This window comes from Triturus cristatus, chromosome 7 (assembly GCF_964204655.1).
Source record: "Triturus cristatus chromosome 7, aTriCri1.1, whole genome shotgun sequence".
Taxonomy (NCBI): Eukaryota; Metazoa; Chordata; class Amphibia; order Caudata; family Salamandridae; genus Triturus; species Triturus cristatus.
This window is the reverse complement of record NC_140590.1, coordinates 871,831,280-871,854,190: the sequence shown is the minus strand read 5'-3', so window position 1 is coordinate 871,854,190 and position 22,911 is coordinate 871,831,280. Positions and strand designations below refer to the sequence as shown.

Here is a 22,911-nt window from a genome sequence, read left to right as displayed (position 1 = left end):
ACTACACTGCCGCGGCCCTTGCAGGTAAGAGAGGTGAGGCGATGGGGCCAGGTTGGGGGTGGGGGGTTTGACCGGCGACCACGAGGGAAGATTAAATAAATAATTAACTGTCCCTTGTCTGTCGAAATCCCCCCTCCCACTGGACTCCACCTCTCTTACCTGCAAGGGCCGCGGCCATAACCACAGCATGGAAGTAACCTTAATATATGTTTACTCATGTCAGTATGGATCAAACTAACATCCTATCTCTAGGATTCCAGATTAGCGCTGGTTGTGCAACGTTGTGAAAGACCTCAGTGCCAGCATTTGAAGTGTTGTGTTTTTTGTATTGTTCTTAGGATCATATCCAAGGTTGTCTCTCAGTTTCAAGCTCAAGCGAAACATTGGCTACTTCATCCTGCAGACCTACATGCCTTCCATTTTAATCACCATCCTGTCATGGGTGTCTTTCTGGATCAACTACGATGCCTCGGCTGCAAGGGTTGCTTTAGGTACGCATGCTCACCTCAATCCCAGAGCTACAGTATTTGGACAAGAAATGTCTTCTGTCCCATTGGATCTCCTGTCTACATCAAGAATCAACTTAATGATGTAATTTCCTGCAGTGCTCCTTGGGAATCCACAGGGTTCAGCTACACCCTCTTGTGATATTTTGAACTATTACAGTATTCAATAGATTGTAATAATTTTCCAGCTATACTCAGTGTTGTTGTTTTGAGTGCAGCTTCCGTAATGTGCCTAAAAAAGTAGAGGATGTTTTGATTGGAATGTTGTAATGGCCTCAGGCAATAAAATAAATAAAAGATAGCTTTGGAAACCAGCAACCAGGGAACCTAGGGAATTTTTTAATTAACAGACAGAGCCACTAAAAAAAGTCATTATATTTCACTAAAGGATCCGCTTCCAATCTTCCCCTCTTCCATCGTGGAATCTTCCATTAGTGCTACATCCATGGATGTAGCCACAGGCTATGGTCACGGTTCACAATATTCACCAGTGACCAACCCCGTCCTTCTCCTGGTCACTGCAACACATTTGCACTGTCCATCTCCCGCTGGTAAGAAAGATCTGGCCTGCATCATCTGTCGACAGAACTGTGACTACAGTCATGTATCTGCTGTTGTGTTGACTTAAATGGTAGGATGCCATTAAATTTACTTTGTTAATATAGCTATTCTCCTGTTTAAAAGTAGTACAACATAAAGGTACGAGATGTATTTGTCAATTAAGGAAACAACATAAATTTTTTCTGATAATGGCAAACCGGATCCCTGTAACCCACAGGGCACCATTCAAAGGTTTCATGGGTAATCCGCTTGCTGCCTTCGGTATACCACTAGGGGAAAAATGCACTCAAATTGGCTTTGAATTTTCTGTTCAGCCTGAGGTTTCCTGTTTGCTGTCTTCCAGTGTGGCCATTTGAAAGTATCAGAGGTGCATTTCTCTGATCTACTTTCAAGCACTTGGAACTTCTTTTGCTTTGCCTTGAGATGTACAACTAGCATGCATGGGGCTCTCCTCAGGCAGCTGAAGATCTGAAAGCTTCTTTTCTTCCATCGAGATGATCAAATGATGATAAATGTGTTTCGGCTTCACAGTTTGTAAAGTTGTATTTTTTTCGATTGATCGGTATATAATATGTTTTTCAACCATTTTAAACATGGTCGATGGATGCAGGGATAGAAGGATGAAAGGGGAAAAAATATAATGAACAGCTAGTTGCCTTTGTGTGTTTGATGAATGGATTGAGTAAGTGGATGGCTGTTTAGATCGATAGGTAGGGCTGGATGAATGGAGATTAGACCAAGTGCATAGTATTTCCATTAATTCAATCACCACATGTCGATATATTCCCTATATCGTCAGACAAAAAAACTTGAGTCTAAAGACGAAGCCAAACACAGTGGAATGACAGGAATGTGACCCCTAAGTAAATATCTCTCCTTAGATTACAATACAATGTGAGATTGGTTTCAGTGAGACCTGCACACAAAGTAACACAATTACAAATAACTCCCCAAGAAGACCTCTTGAAGACCTCGAGTAAGATTATTCATTGGTGAGAACTCGATATCAATCATGGTGTACTCAGTGACCTACATATAAGGAGAGTAGAGGGTATTTTATTGATGTAGAAACATGGAGAACATGACAAATTCTATTGGTGTGCATAGGTTGAAAGTGAAAGAGATTGTGCTGGTATGGACGGGGAGAGAGTATGACGGACTAAGATGAGTAGATGGAGAGAGGATGAGATTCTGATGACATCTGATAAAAGTATATGTTGAAATGGCAATAAGAAAATGTCAATTAATGAGACTTACATTAATTGATCACCTCAATTATAAGCCAGAAGACCACTGTCTTTACAAAAAGAGTGTCGTTTTGAAGAACTAAACCCTCTATTGAAAGTGGTGTCATTAAGCATGAAGCATGCATTCCAAATGTGCCAGCAAGAAAGGTGAATATTTCTAGCACATAACTCTCTCTTCTTGCAGGAATCACAACTGTGCTCACCATGACAACCATCAACACCCATCTGCGAGAAACCCTTCCCAAAATTCCATATGTGAAAGCTATCGACATGTACCTGATGGGATGCTTTGTGTTTGTGTTCATGGCATTGCTGGAGTATGCACTGGTCAACTACATCTTCTTCGGCAGAGGACCACAGCGCCAGAAGAGGGCAGCAGAGCGAGCCGCAAGCGCTAACAATGAGAAAATGCGACAGGAGGTCAATAAGGTAAATTGAGGACTTTGCCAATGGTGCCCTCTGAACACTGATGTTTGTGCACTGCTAAAAGCTGTGCATAGCATATTCCTTGGCATGAAGATATCACTTGTTAAACCTTGTGTAGCCTGCAGACAGTAAAAACGAGAATAAATGTAAAGACTGCTTTGGCATCCTGATTAACCCTGGGCGGGCAACTATGCTACGCTCGCGAAGTTTGCGTAGTTTGTGCTACTTCACACTACACGAATTGCAGGTAGCACAGTGCAAAATCGTGTAGCATAGTTAGCATTTTTTGCTCGCTCGCGGTCCTCAACGTCAAGTTGGCGACCGCGAGTGAGCAAAATGACATCCCGGCGTGACTTTTTCCTCGTTCGCGATCAGCAACATCAAGTTGCCGATCGCAAGCGTGGAAAATAAACCTCCCGGCGAGATTCTCAACGCGGGGAGGTCAGGTTTCTCATTGCGAGTGGTCACGTATGCTTGCGACCGCTCACGATGAGAAACTACCAGCCCATGTTGAGAAAGCTTCCGCTCGAGTAAAAATCCACTCGAGCGGCAGAAAACGACCACTTGCACTGTGCAAGATGCCGTTTGCAATGATTGCACAGTGCGGACAAGCATCCAGCACTGTGCAATCATCGCGAACAGTGTACTACGCAGTTCGCGTAGTGCTACGCATATCTCGCGTAGTGCGAAGTGCACTTCGCGTAGCTACGCATAGCGCTACTACGCGAACTACGCCCAGGGTTAATCCTGATATACCTGGGTAGAAAGGGCTTAAGTTATGAAAGTTAGACTTAGTATATGGCCGACCAACTCTGCCAGTGCTTCTGTCTGCTCTAGATATTCAAGTCATTTGGTGCCTCCTGGTTTGAAGTTCCCTACTGTTCCCCTCTGATGGATGTCACCGCCTAGGTGGGTCTCACAGGCATCAGGACTCTCTGTTCCCGAAGCCAGAAATGAGGTCATCCTCTCCAACATCCACGCTTTGGTGGTTATTTTCGCTATCTAATTTCTACTGAGTTTCCTTTGTTTAGTTCAGTGAACCTGTCAAGAACCAGGACCTGGGGATGCTTCCAAATTCAAGTTTTCATAGTTTATATTGCAAGCATTTTATTTCATAGTCTCTGTGGTATATTAAACTAGGGAATGGGGCAGCACAGCGAGCAACTTTGCAGTGCTGCGCTTCATCATTTAAAAAAATGCAGGGATGCGCCATATTCTCAGGAACATGGCACACCCCTCTGTTTTCCCTTGCGCCACCACTAAAAATTCCTGCCTAGCGCTAGAGGAGACATGTGCTTCATTTTGCAAAAGTACCTGCATTGCAGGGATGATTGTTTATGTGCAGAAAGGTGTTTCTTCCTACACATAAACAATCAATAATGGCATGTTGATGCTTCTATGTGTGCTCAGAATGCAGCACACTTAGATAGAGCAAACAACGATGAGAAATAAAAGTATTTCTCCTCATTAAACCACTCTAATGTCTACTTTGTTGCTGTTAGTTTTGGAGCTGCCTCAGATTTACTGATTCTTGTAAATCTGGAGCAGTGTCAAAATGCAATGGGTTTTGGATGTAATCACCCACAGCAACACCCATTGCACGCCCTTTTCAAGCAAAGTGATGCATGAAAAGAGGCAGTATTTACAAGGTGGCGTAAAGCCACTCAAAGTGGCGTAGCAACGCTTTGTAAATATGGATCAGAGAACTGCGCCAGCGTAACGTCGAAAAAAGTGAAGTTTCGGTTGGCAATGCCCTTGGAAATATGCCTCTCTGTTCCTCCCTAGAATTATCATTTTATTCTTTGTATGCGCCAGGCAGGGCCTTTCCTCCAGGCCCCATGTGCTAGTGCCTGGCTCTGTAGGAGGATGGCTCTGTCAGTGCAGCGGCTGACTCCTTGCTTCAACTGCCTCAGCTAATGCGACTCCTAGTTGTCTAACTTAAGAAGTCATTCTTGGGTGGTCTCACGGGAGTGTAACATTGCAGAGCTCCTATTCCCAATATAAAAGCTGTTGTAGTGCTCGGCTGTGACCTATTCTCTCCTCAGAAATTTGGCCTCTCCTCATGCATGTGTGCTTCGACATATTGCTAATGAATCTCAACTTAGCACTACATGCCCATCAACATCTCCACGGGCAATAATAACATTGTTCCTCTCGTCACTGCACCTTTCCAGATCCTTGACATACCACTCATACTTCCCAGCTCACAATAAGCATATTCTGGCTAGAGTTTGACCTTACATCAATCACATTTCTGATCTCTAAGTTGTGCTGGGAGTGGATGCCATCGCTGTATTATTTACAATATTGTGATGCCCTGCAGCACAGCAAGCCTTCCTGCTGTGCTGTTATGCATCAGGTGAAATGGACAGGAATGCACCATATCTACAAGATATGGCATGTTCCTGTCAATTTCCCCTGCATTGGTGAACAATGTGCTGCCAATGCAGACACCCTTGTGCCATAGTGCAAGGGTGTCTGTGTTGCATGGGTGATTGTTTTTGTGCAGGAAGAGATACCTGAAGTAGGTAGCACACATAGAAAAAGGAAAAACGTGGGGAGGCATAGGAATCTGAAGCATTCTCAGGTTTACAAAACTTTATTTGTAATGTAATGTAGTAATGTGTGAAAGGCGGCCATATTTACAAGGCCTTGTAAAGCCATGCACACTGTACCGCCGGTGCATTAAAAAAAGTGATGCACCGGCGGCGCAAGGGGCTTGTAAATAAGCCCCTCAGTGTCAAGTCACATTTTCCCAGATGTGTTCCTGCACATTCTTGCTTTATTGAACCCCTGGAACTGCCACCTGTTTGTTATTTCTCTATCCGCTTTTACCGTTGGATTAACTGTAGACTTTAGAAATCCCACAATCATTGGTGACATAAATACAAGGTCTAAACAGCCGTATTAGAATGAACCCAGAAGTCTACTTTATAACATGGAGACCATCAATTCCACTCAACTACTTCATGATCACACACATTTTAAAGGTAAACTGAAAAGCAAAAATCTTGTCTGTTTTCTGTGGGCATGGTTCATGTAACCACTTGCCTTCTTAAATTAAACTTTGGAGCAAATATTTGTATGGGCTACCATATGATTGCTTAATCACTCTATCTCACAGTGTAATGCCGCCTTCCTACTTTTCTTGGAAAATCATTTTGCAGGAAAATGACAGTTTGAAAATATTTGTTACAAGACCTTGCAAGGCAAATGCAATTCAATCACAAGAATGATCAAAAGGTTTGTTTGGTGCTGTGGTTGCATTTACACTAATTGCCCAAACCTTCAAGGGTCTATTGGGTTACCCACTCCTCCTTTTACTGTGGTTGCATTTAGGCAGCAAGATTCAGAACAGAAAAAAATCAGGGTGACAAACGTGTCAAATTCCTGGAAGTTCCTGCACATGCTTTCTATTATGGGCTTCATGAGCATGGAACTAACCTCCTCCTAATATAGCCCCAGTGATAAAACTTTCTTTGACTTCTGGTGGCCAGGCCTAATGAGTCTTCGTGTCTTTACTCAGACTTTCTATGATGTTACAGTCTACCTCCCAGAAAGTCTAATCTTTCTACGTATGGCCATACCAGACATAAACTTATCTAAAATTATGGATTTGTAACTATCCATGCAAGGCATGCTTTTGACTGAGGTATTCTGAGTGGCATCATAGACAGGTAGCACAAAGCCTTGTTTTTTGACGATATCACTCTGATCCGCAAGATACAAAGTCATTTGCCATGTTGTGGTGGTGTATGGGAGTCATGTGCAAAAAGGATGCTTTTCTACCCAAGTACTAACATCATCTCCCTCACCATCATACAAATAAAATAAAACCCTCATCCCATTTATAAATAGATTATTTACCTGCAATACTGATACACTCTCTCACTTTTATCAGTGTATCCTTGCTGCTCTCTTTCTCTCTCTTATTGGGGGAATGTGAGTAACACAAACACTATGGCCCGCACTGATTCTGTGACAGAGAGCATCTGCCGAGTACGGCACAGACCCACTGACTTCCATGGGTTTGCACTAACCAGCAATTGGAAAGGCTTTAAAGAATGGCAGAGGCAGGGCAATACAGGGGATGCAGGAAACTCCACAAGCAAGTTCCCCACCTCCTCCGGGTCTCCACAATTGTGAGATATGCGGCAAATTAAAGTAATATTTTCAGTCTTTCTGAGTAGTATGTTAAAAACCAGGTTGGGTAAGACATGGGAGATGCTGATCCACTACATTCACCTTCCAACAATTAACAATATGTTTTGATTTTCACTTCTGCACGAACAGCCTACAGTGAATAGCAGGGACTGGGCTCCATGATTCATGTTCATGGTGAGTTAAGGACACTATCCACTACAGGCCCATAATCTAATTATGAGAAATCTTAAAATTAAAAACACTTGCTTCAATTGGTTCTCCTCCTTGTACAGCCCGTTACCAGGACTCAATAATTACCTTCTTGAACAAGCTTTGTCACCTTGGACAGAATATTTTCTGAAAGACAAATGAAGACCTGCCACGTATGCCCTGAATTAATCCCGGCCGCTGGTAATTACTAGGGGCGTAATCCCAGTCTATCGCCTTTTTGTACACAATGCCTTCTCAATTTGGGCCCAGCCACATACAAATGAGTTTTTGACCCTGCTCCAATAGTAACAGTCCAGCCCAAACTGTCAGGTCAAGTCCTCTCTGAAACAGAACACAAGCAACCCAAGACCTGTTTTGTCCTTATTAAGGCTCATCAGTCGGCATCGGTTGGTTCCAGTGGTACATTGTGCACAGAACCCACATCGGGGTATACCCGTCCCAGTTAAGGGATTGCCCTTGGGCTCCTCTATTGAATTCCAGAAGCAATGTCAAGAAAAGAAAAGCGAATGCCTCCTTAAATATTAACTAACAACTAAACAGTCAGATGTAGTTAATGTGCAATCCAAGAGGAAAAGATTTGCATACCATGATATTTTATATATTTATTTTTTTATTGTGTTTTTATTTATTGATTGTTTTTCATAGCACTTTGGCCACCTAAAGGCCACTTCAGAGTGCTTTCATAGGTAGGAGTCGCTACTTAACCTCTCGGCTGCTAAGTCTTTCCTACCCTGATGATAAGCTCTTTTTGGATGGTTGGGGTAGCTAGTGATTAAACATTCATAACTTTTTTCCTCAAAAGGTATCCATGCCAAATTTTCACCTTGTTTCCCCAACACCCTCAGGATTCTAAAGGTTCTCAAGGTTTGTAGATTTCTCTGGAGGGAACTGAGAGAATTGTCAAAATGTAGCTCAATTTTGTTTTTGTGGCACAAATGGGAAAAAGTGATGTGCAAGAAAACCTATTTTTTTCAATGGCAACAGCAAGCAAAGTTGTGTAAAAACATTTTGTAAACACTTTTGTGCATTTTTCTAAAAGGTAGTCATTCCATTTTTTCACATTTTTGTGGTTTCAGCCTAAATGCAGTTTGGGGTGGAAATAGGTGCAAAATCCATTAATGCTCATGGAAAGCGATACCTTACTGAAAAGAAGACAAAATTCTGATATTAGGCAGGGGTCATTTGTGTAGATCCCTCCAGGTTTCCCAAAGTAACAAACTGTTGAAATTAAAAAAAAATTAAAGCGACTAGTCAAAACAGCTGTCGGTGGCAACATTTTTATTTGTAATTTCTTTGCATATTGTGTGCCACCTTCAATCTGTTCCTCCATCTAAGTTTTTAAGGAATAAGGGTGGTCCAGTACTCCATTCAAAAAGGTGGAAGGAGTAGTTCATGAATTTCATGCTGCAATTGAAACAGATAAAATGTCCTTTCATTGACACAAACATATATTGCTGCTTTGTCTGTGTTAAAAGGGGAAGGAGATATTTAGGATGTTGCCGTAACTCTCTCCAGAGCAAGGTGATATATATGAAATTGATGAGACATTAAGACTGAGCACAACGGCTGCGCCCGCTTCTCTTTTCGCTGGTCCACCCGGACCAATGCGGATTTATGCCAAACCGGGGAACCAGACATTGCCTGCGGCACCTGCACCTGGCTTTGGCCCACAGGGGACGCCTCTCTCCTTATCTGGCCCTTCTACTAGTCTACTTTGAGAAGGCCTTGGACTCGGTGGGTTGGGATTACTTTGGAGCCACTTTGGAGCAAATGGGGTTCGGCCCCCAGTTCCGCGTCATGGTTCGGGTTCTGTATGCGGCCCCACGGGCTCGAGTGCTGGTTAATTGGACCCTGTCCCGCGCGTTCACCATAGGATGGGGGACTCGGCAGGACTGCCCGCTCTCGCCTCTCCTCTTCGCCCTGGCGATGGAGCCCCTGGCTGTGCTGGTCCGGTCGGACCCTGTTCTCCACGGCTTGAGCTGGCCGGGCATGGTCCTAGATAAGATTGCTTTATATGCGGACGATGTCCTCCTTTATCTTTCGGATCCGGCTGTCTCAGGGCCTCGGGTGCGCCGGACTCTCCATCGGTTCGGACAGGCATCTGGTCTCCGCCTGAACTCCGGGAAGTCTGTATTGGTTCCACTACACCCCTCGCGGGACTGTTTTGATTGGCAGTCTGACATTCCCATCCGGAGATTATCCTTTAAATACCTGGGGATCTGGGTCACCCTACTCCCGGAACTTTGCTGGGCCCTTAACGTAGCCCCCATGGTTAATAAGGCCAGATCCGACATGGCAAAATGGCAATCACTCCCGTTGAACCCGCTGGGGAGGATTGCTCTTTATAAAATGATGATCCTCCCTAGGTTTTTATACATGCTGCAAAACACGCCCTGCTCTTTTTCCCGCCCTTGGTTTCGGGAGCTAGACAGGACCGCGACTAGATTTCTCTGGGGTGGAGGTAGGCCACGGTTGGCTTTAGACCGCTGCTGGGTTCCCTCTTATGACGGCGGCCTGAGCATGACAAATCTTTACCTGTATTATCTCGCGACGCGGTTGCTGGTGGTCCATGACTGGTTCTCAGGAGGCTGGGATGATCCGGCTTATAGACTGGAGGTGCGGCTCACTGGGTTCCCCTCTATTCAGGGCATGCTCTATGGAGCGGCGATCCCTCGGTCACTACCGGAGGTTGTGCGGGCCCCCTTTCAGGCATGGCGGGCCGCCTTGCGGCTTACCCACTGGTCTAAGGTGCTGACCTTGGTTATGCCGCTCTGGCATGGCGCCTGGCTGCGGGAGGTATCGGGGCTCGACGGATTCCGTGCCTGGGATCTTCTGGGGATCTCCTGCTTGGGAGATGTCTGGCGGGGGGGCCACATGTGCTCCTTCCGCGAGCTCCAGAGCCGGTTTTCTTTGCATCCCTCGCAATTCTATAGGTATATCCAGCTGCGCCACGCGCTCCAGTCTCATGTACCTCTGGACTCCAGACTCCCCGACCATAGCCCGCCGGAGGCTCAGGTGATGCTGGAATGTTTGGGGAAGGGGGGCATATCCCATATTTATCGGTCCCTGGTCAACAACACCCCGGTGGATTGGAACGGACTGAAGCAGCGTTGGGAGGCCTGGGTGGGTCCCCTGGACGATCATGACTGGCGAGACGCCCTTATGGCTCCCAGGACGATCACCACATCGGCCAGGTTGTGACTCATTCAGCTTTATTATCTACACACGGCTTACCTCACCCCGGAGCGATTGTTTCGGGTGGGCCTGTGCCAAGCGGCTTCATGCGCTCGGTGCGGGGGGGAGCCGGCAGACTTCTTTCATATGGTCTGGTCTTGCCCCTGCCTGGACAACTTCTGGGCCGAGATTGAGACTAAACTAACTGAAGTCCTGGGGTGGGAGGTTCCCCATGACCCGCGATTAGCGCTGTTGGGGATCACGGATGGGCTGGATGGCTCCCGTAATGAGAAGTTCTTCCTAACTACGGCTCTGGTGGTCGCCAAAAGGGATATCGCGGCCGCCTGGAAGCAGACGGACCCGCACACTGGGGCTAAATGGAGGAGAGGGGTGGACTGGTGTGCTGCGCAGGAACGGACATTGTACGCGGCCCGGGGGTGCCCCAAACAATTCCGCAAAATATGGGGAAAATGGCTTGGGGGCGTGATTTAGGGGGCGGAATACGTTGGGTGGGATTGGAAGGGTGGGGATGGGGGGAAATGCTCATGCAACTGCTTATCACTGCTTACTTGACAGATCTTGTCGATGCCAAGTTAATCACATTAATGTATGTCCTTCTTGATTCTGCTGCCTATGTGAAAATAAAAATTTGTTTATCAAAAAAAAAAGACTGGGCAAGTAATTTAAGCTCCACACCAAGCACAAAAGAAAGGGGGTGTTTTGAAGAAATTTCACAGGACTGAGGTAGCTGTAAATGATTTGTAATATTACCATTGTGACTGATGAGTTAATCGTAGATTACATTTTAGGGAAAATGAAGAGAGGGAAATTCAAGAAGGTTTTTTGGTCATTAATGATCCTGCTCTATAAGAGGCCATAACTACTGTAAAGGGTACTGATCTGCCAGGAGAGTGAGATAAATCGGTTTATAAAGAATTAAGTTTAGGAATCCGGGCTCTCAGCAGAAATACAGTGAAGAATGGTTAAAAATCGAATGTTCTGTGTTCAGGAGTGTATTCATTACAGAATGACTGGACATTCTGCCAGAGCTTGTAGAGATTTTAGGAAATCTACTAAGAATTATAAAGGAAAATATCTATAGTGAGTGAAGCAGGCAGATGGTAATAAAAGGAGAGCGAAGTTTGGACCCTGACAGTGAGCATAGGTTCATCCAGGTAGTCAAATTTGATGAAATAGAAGGCTTGAAAGATGAAAAGGTCCATCTATGTGAGATGTCAGAATTTTGGGAAAGAGCTTTCTCTTATGGCTGAAATTAATTTTGATTAATTATAACTAGAGACAAATATGTTTAATTTATATGTATAAAATTGATTGTATATAGTGGTGTCAGATATAAATGTGCTTGCTTTCCAAGGGCACACCATTGATTTAACTGTTTTTTGCAGTGGCAATTTACTGATCACAAGCTTTGTAAATTACTTTTATTTACACAGGACTTTACAACAATATAGGCAAACTGAATTTTGTTTTTCAAAAAATGTAACTTGAACATTGAGACAAAGGTTGTGAGAATACCTGTTAACTTCAGGAAAGGATTGAAATATATGTTTGATAAGATATGAAATAATGAAGAAATAGAATCATCTGTGTGAGAAATGAGACCTGTTTACAGTTTCACCCCACTTTTTGCCCCTATTTTCACCACTAGATGCTGGTTTTCTGACTCTTACTCTGTCCTGGGCTCTGCTAACCTGGCCCAGGGCCTGTGATCTGTGTTAAAAGTATATGGTAATTTGGTGTAATTGCAATTGGGAATGACAGACCCCGGTAAGTTCCTAGTAGATAATAAGGCAAAGGGGATTCAAACTATATTAAGTCCCTAGTATATAATAGGGGAGGGAGGTTTAGAGGCCTAGAAGTTTTCCTGCACTGGAGTGTGCACTAATGTGGCGCATGCTGTCATTTTAAAAGCCAGCCTTGCCTTGCAGGCTGCTTTTAGATTGAAATATATGCAAATTGGAGTTTGGATTTCAAGGTACTTTCCACTTATTATTCTACCTTAGTTTTACATATAAGTCACCCCTAGGTCTCTCCTATGTTCCCCAGAGGTAGGGTGCATTGTATTTATAACAAGGGACATTATAAAAGATGTTTTATAAGCCCGTTTGAGGGAAAAACTGCCAATTCTGTTGTTCCCCCATTGTAGTGAATGGCTCCATAGACTAACATTGTGATAGTTTATTCAAGTATATATATTGTTAGGAGTAATATACTCCAAGATATACTTCAAGATGTCAAATTAATAGTTAAGATAAATCCAACAGCTTGCCACTGTTGGATTTTAATAACTATCACAGAAAATAAGTAATTAGACTTTCTTTTCTGGGAGCCAAAGTCCAGCTGCTCTCTCCTGATTGGCTAGCCTGCTCCGTGACTGTGCCAGCGCTGCCTGATGAGGTGTGAAGGGTCCTGTCAGAGGAAACAATAGTTTTCCTGTGGACGGAGAAATACATGTCACTTCAGGATTCCACAGGATCACATCCTGCTTTTTCAGCCACACAGAAGCTTCAGTAATTAGATTAGGGAGAGGCGTTGGAAAAGGAGTGTTTAGGAAAATTAGCCACACCAGTAGGTTGGGTTAGCCTGATCCAGCTCCTCTGGAGAGAATTCCTCCATGATGGATTTTGATAGAATGATGCTTTCTGGGACAGGAATATGCCACACTTTGGAGAAAGTGGTTATACACCTGGGTGGCAGCCTGCATCCCATTGGTCATTGGTGCCCCCTTTCTTTACGCCCAAAAGCCATGGATAAATATGGGAAAGCTGCATAGCTCCTCAAATCTGCTGCCTGAAGAGGCGAGAAGAAGAAGGACTGCCCTTCTGACTCTCTGGCCTGCACCAAGAGGACTGTACTCACCAGGACTGCACCTGATGAACACTGTGGGACTCAGCACCAGAAGGACTTTGCCTGACTTTGAATGTATGTCTTAGGAGTGGCCTCCCTGGAAGCTACAGGTTAGCAGAGCCCTCCTGCATCCTCTCCACTAAGAGTCCCCACCCAGTGGACTTTTAAGGATTTGGCCAGTGCATTGTGGGAATTGTAGTCCAGACATCTCAATGACCATCTAGGAGATTCCAGACCCTTGGATATGTGTTTTGGACACTTTCAACCCTTAAAAGGAACTGAAAAAAAGGAGTTCTAGACGTTTTGAGCATCTTTTGGAAAAAGCTCCACAAGGTGACCCACCCGACGTCTAGAGTCAAGCCCACTACCCTCATCCGTGACCCGGGCTGGATTTCAAGTTCGTCATTAGTCCTGCTGAAAGTTCTGGAGCTCCATACTGCCAGGATTTGACTGGGGCCTCTTAGAAAGTCAAGCCGGGAACCCGCACCGAATCCAGCCAGATGATGTGCCTTGCTCAACGTTGAGGGAAAATGCTCCAGAAAAGTGACTAAGCGTGAAGTTGGCCACAAACTTTGACTGTGTCCTGGTCAAGCGTGACCAGATGTCCCAAAGTGATGCTATATGTTTTTATTTATAAGCTACAACATGTTCGGTAGGGTAGCACAATTTATTTTTCACAAGAATTGTGTATGATGTAGAACTTTCAACATCTGTATCAAAGGGTCCAATTACAATCCTTTTATCAATCCCAAGAAGGGGTGTTTTGAAATGCTTTACACACCTGTCTCCTAAGTTATGCCTGCCTGCTCATGGTCAGCTATCAAGGGTTGAGCAAGGGAATAATTTATTGAGACCTTGACTGACCCTTTTATTGTGTTTGTGGCCTTATTACTAGTGGTAAGTCATTACTTATCACTACTAATAATCCACTTTCCAGCAATCAAAGTGAGTTTTTCCTATTTTTTTAACAAGGAAATGAGATAACAGTTTGAAATTTTGCAAAGGTAGACAATGTTGTAATTGATACTCAACTGCAAATAGTGGCTATGCTGGAAGGAGCTTTCATGTTTTCCACACTAAATGTTAGGTCTGAGTACAACCAAATAAGCGTACTCATTATTCCAAATCTCTTAGGGTTTTTCTTAACACCCCATGGTCTGTTTCAATTTAAAAGCCTGCGGTTCTGGCTAACCTTAGCATCGTCTGTCTTTCACAGCACAATCCATCATATTTCGAAGAAACTGCATCATTTTCTCCAATGTTTCCAGCATCAAATCTTGTTTTTTGAATAGATGAAAGCTCTAACAAGATACATCACAGAAAATTATGAAAGATCACAAAAGCATAGACTTAATTTGAAGACAGAGAATGTATGCTTTTCTACCACAGGTGGATTATTTGGCTGTTTTGTTCCAGGAGAGGGTAGCTTGCCAAAAGGTAATTGGTGCAGCCTTTCAAGCTAACTCCCTCGCCTGATTCCAAGAAGAAATTATTCTCAATATTCTGTGAAATGAAACTAGAAAGCTGCAAGAGTTCTGTTTCAGATGTTAGGCAGAGCCTGGACTGTGAATGTCCAATACAGAGTGATCTTATTATATCTTGTTTCACTTTGTTTATTAAGCAGGGATATGTCTCCTGATCAGAGCTGAATCTGTAATCTAGTGGTAGCGAGGAAAGTCTATTCCAGTGGCAGTCCTTTGTTTCAAGTGCATAGCACCTGTGCACGTGTTTACCTTTATTCTCTTCAAGACTTTACAAATTCAGGTGAAATAATCGAAAATGTATAGATGGGGAAGATACCTACAATATTCCTTCTGAAGGCAGAAAGTTGAGTGATTGTTTCATGTTGATATCTGTTGAATGCTGCTGTGATGGCACAAACATATTCTGTCTTCTACTTTGAACTGGAATATAACAATTTAACATAAAACAAACAGATTTGATGCAATGTCAGACTTTTTAGCTAATGTTCAACTGTGCTGGTAACAGAGATTTGACTCTGGGTGTATTGGCTGTATTTGAGTCAGATTTAAAAACATTTGACTTTGGCCCCAAGTTCACCAGATGGATGGCACTACTCTATAAGGCCCAGACAGCTGCAGTGAATACAAATAGAGTAATATTGGAGCTATTCCAACTGGGGTGGAACACTAAGCAGGGCTGCCCACTCTCCGTACTTCTCTTTGCACTGGGGATCTAGGTCAGATTCCTTGTGGATATAGAGGGATTCATGGCAGTTACATGGATCCGGAGGAAAAGTATCGCTCTAAGTGAAAAATGTCCCCCTCTAACTTACAAACACCGAGTTCTCTATTCCGACAGCCTGCCTGTGTTTGGCTCATTTGAAAGTACTCCACATACAGAATAAATTGAAGTAAATGGGTGACTTGGGCACTGGTGGATTGGTATCAAAGTGAATATTTGAACCCCAATCTGAGAGTGTCAAAAGACAGCTTTAACAAGCTTGAGATGGAGGTGAAAGGTGACAAGTTCCTGTTCTTAGACAAGAACCTGGAGATAGTCCTTCAAGAGATTCTGCTAGATTTGTAAATATGGAGAAAGCTCTTGCTGTTCTTGGCAGGGAGTGTAGCAATATTGAAAATGATAGTACTGCTGAAACTGCTGGATATCTTGTAAAACAGCCTATAATTCATACCCAACACCTCCTTCAATATGATTGCTAGGACTCTCTGGTGCTTCTATGGGATGGGGGGGACACTTAGTGTAGCACGACTGACCCTACAAAGAATGGTCTATAACAGGGGACTCGCTCTGCCAGATGTTTGGGAGTAGTGATCGGCCACTCAGCTACATCTAATTAATAGCTGAGGTGCTGCATCCAGTGCCGACCCGGCTACAAGGCTGGAGAAAATAAAAATGAAAAATCCCACATACATACACTCAATATACATAGGTTCCAATAGAAGACAGCTCCTGGTGCCCACTCCGGTAGTGCTGGATGCCTGGGACACCTCCAGGTGGATCTTAAAGTGCACGGGGAGAATAACCAAACAAATCCCTCATTTGCAGGGCAACATACTGAACGTAGTGGGTAAACTGATGGGCTCAAGCAGTGGGAATTGACAGGAATATTCACAACGAGGGACATTAGAGATGCAGAGAGAATAAAACCTTTTGAAGATAAACAGGGAGAATTCAAACTAAATCCCAAATTGCCATGCAAATATCTACAATTCAAGCACACTTTAAAGGCAGAAGGGATTGACTGAGATGTGATCCCGGAATCCAGCCCCCTTGAAGGCAGACTACTTGGGGGGAAATTTAGGTAGGTAGGTGATACCACACATACACCGCACCATAATAAACAAAAAACAGATACCCTAAAGAAACTCTGTCAATCATGGAAATCAGACATAGGCGCCCTGGAGGATTTGGACTGGGAGGCAACACCGATGCACCCACAGTAGAATGCAATCAAAGCCAGGCTGCAGCTTATCAAGTTAGAGATTCTTCACAGAGCCTATTACAATAAGAGTAGACTGCTCAAAATGGGGGCAGCACAAAACCCCAATTGTAAAACATGCCACATTGCGGAAGCACGTTCCTGCACACGTTATGGGATTTTCCCATCATAAGGAACTACTGGAAGGTCGTTATAAGAGAGCTAGAATTGTTTATGGAGAAGGATATATCACATGCCCCACAACTGGGGATTCCATGTGAGGTAGATATTCAGGGGTTAAGCTGCTTTTTGTCATGCTTGGTCTGATGGCAGCAAAGAGGGGCATTGCTCAGGGACAGGGAAAGAGTTAGGCCCCTATAAAGCAACCATGGCTGAGAGATATGAACACATATTTTTTTTTTTTTTTTTTTTTTATGGTTCTTATAAAGCGCCTATCACCACTGGTCTCTAAGCGCTAGACAGACGACCAACAACATAATGCCGCCTCCACAACCATCTGCCAACTCCAGTTAGACCGAAGATGTTACCTTTCCAAACAGAAATGTCTTCAGTTTTTTCCTGAAGGAAAGAAGATTAAATTCCTCCTTCAGGCTGGGTGGAAGATCATTCCAAAGTTGGGGAATGAGTACTGAGAGAGCACTACCTCCTTTGGTTTTTAAATTGAATCTGGGTTGAACCAGATTTGGGACAGACCCAGAACGTAAGGACCTACCGGGAACGTACTTCCTCATGCGCTGTTTGACATATTCCGGGGCATTGCCAAAGAGTGCCTTATGGGCCATGCAGAGGCCTTTAAAGTGGACCCTAAGCTTCACGGGAAGCCAATGCAGTTTGCGAAGGAGAGTAGATGCATGTGTGCTTCTGGGAAGAGAGAAAACCAGTCTGGCCGCGTCGTTTTGCACGACTTGCAGTTTCCTCATCAGCTTCTGTGATAGGCCCAGATACAAAGCGTTACCATAATCTAGCCTCGAGATGACAGTTGCTGAGACGATAGTCTGCAGCGTGGAGGCCGAGAGAATGGCAGTAAGCTTACGTAGCTGCCGCATCACGGCTGTACAGGAGCCTACCACAGCCGACACTTGAGGGGCCATAGTAAGAGCCGCATCGATCTTAAGGCCAAGACTCTTCACTACCGTCCCGGGGATAGGGGTTTTGCCGAGTTCTGGGGGCCAGTACAGATCATCCCAAGGATTGGCTATGTTGGTCACCACCAACACCTCCGTTTTCTCTGCATTAACTTTAAGGAAGTTGTTAGTCATCCAGTTGACCGTGAATCTCAGAAGATCTCTGACTGATTCATGGGCCTCTGGTGTATCTCCCAGCTGAACCAGTAACTGCGTGTCGTCTGCGTAGTTAAAGACCTCACAGTTCTTGCGCGTGAGTTCCTCAATCAGGGGTTGCAGGTAGATATTGAACAGGAGAGGGGAGAGTGCAGATCCTTGAGGCACCCCCCAGGTCACATCCCTACTCCCTGATAACTGGTCCCCCATCTGGACCCTCTGAGTGCGACCCGACAGGAAGGACTCCAACCACTTGTATGCCTGACTAGCGATCCCCAGCTTCGCGATACGGCTCAGCAAGATGGAATGGCTGACCGTATCGAAAGCTGCCGAGAGGTCTAACAGGATCAGAGCGCAGGGTTGTTTATTATCTGCTCTTATTCTTAGCTCGTCGGTGACCGAGGCCATAACCAGTTCCGTACTGTGTTGTGGACGGAAACCTGCCTGCCTGGCATGTAGGAGATGGTGTTCCTCAAGGTAGTTGGCAACTGCATTCAGGACATGTTTTTCCAAGATCTTGCTTAGGAAAGGCAGTTGAGAAATAGGCCTGTAGTTTTTTAGTGCTTTAGGGTCAGTACCCGCTTTCTTCAGAAGTGGGGAGACTCTGGCCTCCTTCAGGGATGCTGGGAGGTAGCCCGCTTCCAATGAAGCATTGAGTAAATGCAGCAGCTGTGGTTGAATACCTGGTAAAGCTAATTTGAGAATTTTCGGAGGGCAGGGATCACTGGAGGATCCTGATTTAATATGGCTGACCAGTTCTGTCAGGTGCTCTCCATTGATGGCTGGGAAGTTAAGCAAAACTCCCGCAGACTGCAAGCTGTCTGTACCGAATTGCATTGGTAGGCTATCAGAGAGCGCAGAGATATCCATCAGGATATCCTGCACCTTCTGGAGGAAAAATCCTTGAAAGGTGTCGCAGTCGGGCTGGGCCAGACCGCTGCTTTTGTCATTCAGCTGTGTGAGTTCCCTTAGAATAATAAAGGTTTCCCTTTGCTTATTCGTTGCCTCCCTGATCCGGCCCTCATAGAAGGCGGACTTCCTAGCCAGGATGGCCCGTTTATAGCTGGCCAAAAGAGTTTTGTATGTTAATGACTCTGTGGGCCCATATATGGACACCGGAAGAATAGTATGTGAGGGAAGGGCCTGCATGGGGAAATTTGAGAAGATCTGGAGGGGCTGGACATCATATTATAGATTAGAGTGGGAAAACTGTCTCCATTGATGGTTGACCCTGGGGAAGGGTGACAGCATGCGGGAAAAGCAGAGCACTGCGAGGATTGACAGAGTCATAAAGCGGAGTACTGGGAGTGGTGGAGGGGGGCCTTGGGAGAACAACAGAGGGGGGTGAGCTTTTGTACTACAGGTGCTCTGCGTGATCCAGATGAAACTGTATTGTGTAAGACCTGAAATATGTGATTATGCCATTGAAATTGTGAAATGTTATAACTTACTACATAAATCAAAAATAAAGTTTAAAAACTGTGCTGGTTACATAAAATCCATTGTCGAATTCATCCCATTGAGTCTTTATACACAGATTGCACGAAGATTTGTATTTCTGACCAGACAAACTATGCTTCTTAAGTAGTTATATTCATTTATCACCAAAGTTAAATATATAAAATCAGACAGGTACAGCTTTCCTGTCAACCTCGATTGACAGAAACAAGTCAAATAATCAAAATAACAATGGTTATTTTCTGTCAGTGTGGAGTAGACCAACATAAAAATATGCCCTGCAGCATTTCTCAGAAGAAAAGCTCATTAAGGAATACACATATTTTTCTACCTTACACACCTTTCCAAGCAGAAAACTGTGAAACCATGGTAAACCTTCTACCTTATTATGCCAATGGTTTCAGGAGATGTCGTCTTCATCCCTGATTGGGCATTGAGTATACTTGTACTGAAATATACATGGGGGAAACATTGTTAAACTGTCATGCATGCCCTTAAATTCATATATCTGTCAGATTAAGCCTGAAAATCTCTGGAAAATTAAAACTGAATAGATAAGATGAAAAATCATATCAGAAATGCTTTTTAGACTCCAGTCACACAGAGTAGACCAGTAGGAGACTTGGAAACTACTACAGCCTTTGGCGAAAGAGTAGTGTAGCGAGGATTATTTCTAAAACGCTCCTTTGTGAGAGACTGGTAGGCAACCTTGATGGTCACTAGAGACTTCATGATTTAGAGTGGTGACATTAGAAGGAGGTTGTAGAAACAGTAGGGATTCGATAGTACAATGTGAGGTGGTGTGATCAGATTCTGAGATTGGGAGTAAGGGAAGTAGTGTGTCCTACTTTTAAAGAATACGCAGTTAGAAGTAAAAGAACAAGTCATGATCCAAAGGTGGGAGTAGTAGGAAGTGATGGTGTTTTTTTCAGGGCTTGGGCCGAAAGTGGGAGGAAAACAAGGTGTTCGCTATGACACCCATGCCAGAGGAATACATGAAGGAAGGCTGTATGCAGTGACTCCTATCCAAATTTGAATTGTGTGATGTGAAGTATGTGCTGGATACCGGGATACAGCGGTATCAAGTGGAGTATTTTGACACAATACTTTACAAGAAAGTAATAGTAAGTAGAACTGCCCAGATGACTATGTGTCTGATAATTGTTGTGCCAGTGAGCACTAATGAGAGCTGTTTAAAGTGAGGGAGTAAAACAGAACATCAGGCGTAAGACGTTAAGACATAAGGGGTTGTGCAGAACTTATGGTTAAGCATTGAAAGTATTGTAGGAGTAGCCAAGGAATGTCAGATGTGCACGGTAGGAAATTATGGGGAGTGAAAGAATCCGGGGCTGGGAATGGTAGGAGGTCTACAACTATTCCAGGTTGATTAGGTTAAGACAGGAAATATGCAAAGGAGTATTCCTGATTTCAGGGTTAAGTGTGGATAGAATTAAATGTGACAAGATTCCAGATCCAAGAAATGAAAGAATTGTAGGGGTGTTGCAGGACTCTGGGTAGAGGCGTTAATATTAGCATGACAGGTAATAATAATTTGTGACAGGAACGCTGGGCGTGCATTACTGAAATTGCAGGAATATGCTAGCACCTTGTTGCTGAAAATTGTAGGTTTGATCGGCCGTCCCAGTGTTAGGAGGCGAAGGTAGAAGGAAGCTTTTGGATATGCCAAAAGTTTCAAGTAAAACTGTTAGGATGAATAAACTGCATCAGGACTGCAGGAGTGAAATAGGCCTTCTCACACGTGGGCATTGTTCTAACTTTTCTGATGACTAATGCTAGCACCTAAACCACACAGCAAATGATGATAGTAGTAATGTCTGCAGATAGTCTAAGCCACTGGCAATCACCATGGATGGCATTCCAACCCTTCTTTTATCCACTACGCTACTCTAGACAGATGCCCACCTCATGCACATCAGTACTGACCCTGCCACTCATGGGACTATTCCACCTGGAACTTGCAGGTGTGCCCTCCTCCAGAGGCAGCTTTGTTATGCCTCATCAGCGAGGTATAGCTTAGATCGTGTGGCACAGTAAGCTAGGAACCCATATATTGGCATACCATTGGCCATTTAACACACAAAACGTAATGGGAGGAGTGCTTGCAAATAGTCTAGCCCATTAGAAAGCGTTGTGAGTAGCATTTCAGCAAATGGTTAGCCAATTCTATACAAAAAAAAGAATTTATATACATCTAATGAACATTTACCTATTCAATGAAGGAACTTTTAATTGATCCAAATTTAAAGAAAAGTATTTAAGGGGGAATTTTAAACCCATGGCACATAGTAGCTGCAGATAATTGTGTGTAACCATAACAGGTTGGCATTCCATTTGGATATAGGCAGTACTAGTATTTTACGGATTTGCTTTTAATGCACGCTAACCAAACTACAATGCTACTAGGTAACCTGCAAAACGTTCTGGTTAGGACTCATAGGTTACATCATGAGATATTCATAGGCGCTGGAAGTAGATTATGCTGAGGTATAGAAGCTGAATGAGGAATAAAGATTTGCTTTTACCTTGCCTCATTTCTTCTGCATTCTAAGGCAGAAGTCAAATGTCAGGCTTTGTCTTCTGAAATGCTGCTTCTCAGTCTTTTAACATGGAAATTGGCATTTCATTTTCTTCCTCTGACTGCAAATTGAGAGGCTTTTTTAATCTGACCTATGTGGCAATCTTGTTAGGGCACAGGGAGTGTAAAATGATAGGCTACAGGATTACATTTTTTAACACACACCAAAAATGTAAGTATCTATAAATGAACTGAACCAATATTTAAAAAAATAGCAGTTATTTAAGTCTGAAGTGTTATGGAAACAAAGATTTTAATATGATCAAAACATATCAAGACACTTTACTTGTTGATGTGCAAATTATGAATATTCGCTCAAAGCCAATTTCCTGATATCATCTTTTGTGCCCTATATAGTTTCATGCATGTCTGCAAATTTAGTAGCCATTTCAATAGAAAATGTGTTGTCTGTAAAACACAGTGTGCTACCACAACCTGCTTTAGCAACATACCTGTGACAGGGTGTTCCAAAGTGCACCACCAGCTAAATATTACTCCATTACCACTCTCCTGATGAATGGGTGTGCCCCATTTGCCACACAGCTCTTTGTGTGACGCTTGGAGTTTTCACAATCCCTTTGACTGTAGTATTGTAACATTGATAGCAACACCCCCACTCTGAAATTTGTTTCAGTACCATTGGAGATATAAATATTATTTTGAACAGTCCTCACTTAATTCCTATAACATACAAAGAGAACAGTATATAACAGATGGCCTCCTTTCCCCAGTAAACAGTCAATGAGGGAATTATCCCAGAAAGTAGGTTATATGTGGGATTCGACCTGCATACTGGGGAAACCCTCATTCAAATTTACATTGCAAACAGTAGGCTGGGATGATGTTTTTCCCTATTTGTCGCAGTTGCCAGACCCTAAGGTTAGTAATGAAATTTTAAAAGTAATAGTGGAGTGTAACCCCATCTTTTCTAGTTCTGCCTCGTGTAAAGCGGTGAGTATTGAAAATATTATGTGTGTGGGTATTCTCTACATGTGAA

At 43.8% G+C, this 22,911-nt stretch overlaps 1 protein-coding gene across 1 annotated transcript in view; it reads left to right on the top strand.

The window, feature by feature from the left end:
- LOC146810794 (gamma-aminobutyric acid receptor subunit beta-2) overlaps positions 1-22,911 on the top strand; it is an 825,060-nt gene that overhangs the window by 794,026 nt on the left and 8,123 nt on the right. The window contains exons 7-8 of the mRNA XM_085617826.1: positions 339-491; positions 2,499-2,743. Of these exons, the coding sequence (XP_085473952.1) occupies positions 339-491; positions 2,499-2,743 (398 nt within the window). The remainder of the gene's footprint in view (positions 1-338; positions 492-2,498; positions 2,744-22,911) is intronic.